This window comes from Olea europaea, chromosome 16 (genome assembly GCF_002742605.1).
Source record: "Olea europaea var. sylvestris chromosome 16, O_europaea_v1, whole genome shotgun sequence".
Lineage (NCBI taxonomy): Eukaryota > Viridiplantae > Streptophyta > Magnoliopsida > Lamiales > Oleaceae > Olea > Olea europaea.
The window spans coordinates 7,892,638-7,897,896 of record NC_036252.1 but is presented as its reverse complement, the minus strand read 5'-3'; the positions used below and the strand labels follow the sequence as shown (position 1 = coordinate 7,897,896).

Below are 5,259 nucleotides of genomic sequence, written 5' to 3'. Positions count from 1 at the left end.
AATTTTAGGACAGTATAAAAATCTTTCGAAACCCTTTTGCATACTGATGGACACTTTTCAAGAACTCGAAGAGGAGATCATTGCTTACATGTCCAAGATTTGCCCCATAAAGACTGTGGGACCACTTTTCAAAGACCCTAAAACTTCAATCTTAAATGTTCGTGGTGACTTCGTTGCCGTCGATAATTGTATTGATTGGCTCGACTCCAAACCGCCGTCTTCCGTTGTGTACATTTCGTTTGGCAGTGTTGTTAATTTGAAGCAAGAACAAATTGATGAAATAGCATACGGGATTTTAAATTCAGAAGTTCCATTTTTGTGGGTCATGAAGCCGCACCGGGAAAAATTAGGCCTCCCTGGAGTTGCTTTGCCGGAAAAGTTTTTGGAAAAAGCTGGTGATAAAGGTGACACGTATCATCTCATCTTAAAATTTAATACAGTCAAGATTAATTTTTTGGATCAAGTGTATAACTTTGGTCTTCAACAGGCAAGATAGTGCAGTGGAGTCCACAAGAACAGGTTTTGAACCACCCATCTGTTGCCTGTTTCGTAAGCCACTGCGGATGGAACTCCACCATGGAGGCGCTCACCAGCGGCGTTCCGGTGGTGGCGTTTCCTCAATGGGGTGATCAAGTTACTGATGCAAAATACCTAGTGGATGTGTTCAAAGTTGGAATTAGAATGTGCAGAGGTGAAGCCGAGAACAGAATAATTCCTCGAGATGAGGTTGAGAAATGTTTGCGTGAGGCCACGAGCGGCTCGACGGCGGAGGAAATCAAAATAAATGCACTCAAGTACAAAAAAGCGGCGGAGGCGGCGGTGGAAGCCGGTGGGTCCTCCGATAAGAATATGCAAGATTTTGTAGACGAGATTATCAGGATGCATGGCTGATCTTTCACGGCCACAACAATAATTTGTTCTTACTTCGCAGCATCGAAACTTGAGACGTGCGTAACTGTATCATGTGTTACGTAATCGGCACAAATTTGAAAATTAATGTGGAAAGTTGCATCTATATTATATATTAATGTTATATATTAATGTTTAATTAATATAATTATTTATCGTCGTTGTATCTAACCATGCTTTATAGGCCCCCGTTTGACACTCCTTTTAATGAGTTTTTTTTTACCGGGTTCTCATTTTTATACAGTAGCAACATGACAATCCATGAAAAGAGGTCAAAATTGAGTCAGAATGTATTTTTTAAGTGAAATGCCGTTGAGATGGACTGTCCATTTTGCCCTCGGATCTTACTTGGAAATGTACACATGACACCCAACGCACAAAAATTGATGGGCATTGATAGGGACTTAAAAATATGGCAACTGTCACTTCCATTTTTTGACGCCATGCGGAATGTACATTGTCAGAATTAATTGGAAGTTGTTTTACCTTGGGGCCCACAAATGCTTGAAAAGTGAGAAAAAATTAACAGGCCGATTTAATTGCAAATATGAAATTGAGGTGAAGTGAAAACGAATTTTAAAGAATTGAATTATTTAGAAATAATTTTTTTGAAAATTGTAAATTATTGTGTTTGATTAGTATAATTTTTTAAGTGAAAAATGTTAAAATAAAGGTGTTTTTTAGTTTTCGTTTGATTTTATTTTACATAAAAATTGTCAATTAAAGGAATAAATTTTATTGGTATTGAGAATTAAATTTGTTTTCATTGCAAAAAAATAAATAAATAAATAAAATAAAAATATTAATAATATATATATATATAATTTTTTTGGTATTCGTTTGACTTTATTTTACATGAAAATTACCAATTAAAGTGAAATATTTTTTTACAATAATTCTTAAAATTTGTTTCCATTGTCAAAAAAATAAAAATAAATAAATAAAATGTAACAGGGAACTAGAATTGGTTTTCAAGGAAAATCAAGAAACCAAATTCCGTGGAATTCAAAACCTATCAAACAAACAAAATTGGAAGAAAGTGGAATTCGAATTTCATTTTCCATAAAATCTAAACCAATCAAACATGGTCTAAAAATGGGGGCCAGACAGGCTGCTAAAAAAATGTATCTGTCTAAACTATTGGTATGACATGTTACCGGTCCTTATTATAAAGATGAATTGCACCAGCAGCGAAGTCAACTCAACAGATTTGTTAATTACTCCATTAGTATAATTTTATCCTTAATTAATGACACTAAAAACTAGAGAGACATTATTTTTGCACCTTCCTTTACTTATAAATCATTCTTAATTCATTGCAATCAAAAGAACAACTCAACACGCCTAAAGTATTTCCTCTCTACTATATCGTTATGAAACGTTTCAAGCCTCTCATTAAGTTACAAGAATAGTTTATTTATTTTGCCAAATAATTTTTGTAATTAACAGTAAATTTATGATGTAAATGGGCTCATGCATTTTGTTTAATAATAGTTATCAATGCATGTTTAAAGGTAGCGAAATGCTGCCTTAATAGGCGGATGCCTTATTAATATAATAATAAAAATAATAAAAAATAAAGAGCAACAAAAAGTGAGCCTGCAAGGCCTGAGCTGAATGCTCAAATTGAGCTTAATTTGTTTGGCCGAGCCAGCTCGGGCCTCGGAAAAAAGCTCGCTCACTTTATTGGTTCGCCCTGTTGACATCCCTACGCTAAAGTGTAATTTCTTGATCGAGACCTCGTTCGCTTGATATTTTACCAACATTGAGTGATTCAAGAATTTTCTCTCTTTGGTTTTCTCAAATAAGATCACTTTGTCCTAGGCGATTCTCCATGATGTGGCTCACATCCTGTATCAAACAAGCTCTCAACAAATGAATGTTGATCAATTTCTGTGATTATTTATGATAAAATCTTGACTAGATGAATATAAATGTAGTGCGATTGTGAGAATTGAGAATTGGATGAATTGAAATCGTAACTAATAAACTGTAAAAATTGAATTGATATTGTATATTTTACAGCACAAGAGAGTAAAAACTCGATAATTGATATAATAAAAGAGAGTTGAGAGGGTTGTAATCTTGGAAGAGCGACTGATATGAAAAAAAATCTTTGGGGGAAGGAGGTATTTATAGTAGAAAAAGGGGGAGGGGGAATTAAAAAAATAAAAATAAAATTCAGTGACCAAACGGTCACTGAACTCACTGAATAAAAGTTCAGCGACTGTTCTGGCGGCCAGAACAGTCACTGAAAAGTGACCAAAACGGTCACTTTTGTGACCGTTTTGGTCACTGGCTCACTGAGCCACGAGCCGAGCTCACCCACGAGCGGCTCGTCTAAATGGCGAACTGAGCGGGCTCGGCTCCCGGCGAGGTCCGCTCAACTCGTGCTCGGGCTCGTGATTTCACTAGCCCGAGCCGCCCATAAGCCTCTTTTCCACGAGCCGAGCCAACGAGCCGCGAGCCGGCTCGGCCCAATTGACATCCCTAAGCAAAGGCGTAAGGAGGGAGGGAGGGAGGGAGGGAGGGAAAGAGAATGGCCTGCTGCGACTTGTGAGTTGTCTCTATTTTTATTAACTTTTAATAAATTAATTTAAAAAAAACCCCCCCAAAAACTTGGGAGTCAAGTGACCCTATGGGACCCCTCGGTCTGCCCTTGTTCATAAATGAAGTCGATGTTCGTCATAATGAAGAAAAATTTAATTGCTTCTACATTTATGATTTTAAGAGACAATGAAATATTAATACATTCAAATTTAGGTATCTAGATTTGAAAATGTTACACTTTTTGTTGTCAATCTTGAAATGATTACTAATTTATCTTTTAACCTTTTTAAGTAATAGATATTTTTACTTTTATAAATATATTAGAACTCAGTGCTTTTGGTTCATTTTGATCATTAAAACCATGTAAAATGATGAATTTTCATTCTTTAAATACGCACAACTAATAATAAAATAAATGAAAATAGAAGCATGAGTGATGAGCCCTAAATTTTTTTAAAAAATAAAAATATATCAAAATTTAATAAACTTGATAAAAAATTAGAAAATAGAGAAAGAAAGGTCTTTTCGACTTCTTGTGGCTCTCCACCCAATCCAATCCCATGATTCGCACAAACCACTACCATCACAAAATTTCTTACCAATTACTAGGAGTCCAATTTATAGAAATTGATTGATTGCGGTCGATAAGACACAACCCAAAAATCAACTTGTTCACAAAAGGTTGCACAGGTTCACTAACCGCTCGCTGACTGCTAGCCTCACCGCTTGAGCAGTTTTTTGAGTAACTAGACCACTTGCTGCAAACAAGGCGGTCGTTTGAGTAGTCGTTTTAGGTTTTTGAATTTTCGTTTAATTATTTCAAAAATGATGTTTCTCAATTATACTTCATTCACTAATTTCTCATTCATCCGAAAATATTTTTGACTTCCAAATATACCAAACCCATATACTCAAGAAGTAGAACGTGTTCGACCCATTTTTTGCCAAATTCCAGTAACGAGACCCATCTAACTATTTGGTCAAAGATGGATAAAAATTACTTTTTTTTTTTTTAATTATCTATTTTCCAACATCAAGAAGCCATAAGTCGAATACAGGTCTATGGCCATCTTTGCAACTGAACTTAATTAGATAGATTGACTATCATTTTTTTTTCGGGAGAAGGTGCTTCATGATGATATTGAGATCAAATATGACTTTAATATATATAAGTGACTCATTAAACTCAATTACAGTAACTAAACATTTAAAATAAATTTACTTATTTTTGAATTTGATCAATAAGGAATTATTTTATTCTTATAAGTAATTTTTTAAGCTCAGCCAAACACGTAATCACACTGCTTAAATTAAACGCGGAAGTCCTTTTATGAGTTTGGGTGCTTGTTTCCTTTTATACATATTTGATGACTATGCACTAACTTTAGAAATTATTCAAAATTTTGATAAATTATATGTAGTAGTGGTCGGAAATGATTATTTTGCTTCTCTTTTGGGTGCAACGATTTAGAAATTAAGGTGGCACACCTAAAACATATTTTTTGATAAATATAAGAAGGTTTTAAAAGTCGATGAAAGATCTTCCTCTACCCATAGATGGAAACAAATATAATAAGTTGAAGAGGTCCAATCAAAAAAAAAAAAAAAGACACATAAGTTGCTTAAATTGATGTTAACGTGGTTCTCAATTTGTATTGCTTGATGACAAATAGAAATTAAAGACAAGAAAAAAGTATGTCAAACACGCAAAAGAGTACGACTCCTTATTTAATGTTTAGAAGTGACCGATTTCGTTTCGCACTCATATTAACCACTAGTTGATGTTTATTTTGTAAAATT

General features: G+C 34.4%; 1 protein-coding gene across 1 annotated transcript; it reads left to right on the top strand.

Annotated features, from left to right (window-relative positions):
• Nucleotides 1-4: 4 nt before the first annotated feature.
• On the top strand, nt 5-1,028 carry LOC111412582 (gallate 1-beta-glucosyltransferase-like; the record flags this gene model as incomplete). The annotated part of the gene is made up of 2 exons (XM_023043518.1): nt 5-404; nt 488-1,028. Coding segments are annotated over 2 exons (804 nt in total), but the record flags the coding sequence as incomplete, so codon positions are not given.
• Nucleotides 1,029-5,259: the final 4,231 nt, after the last annotated feature.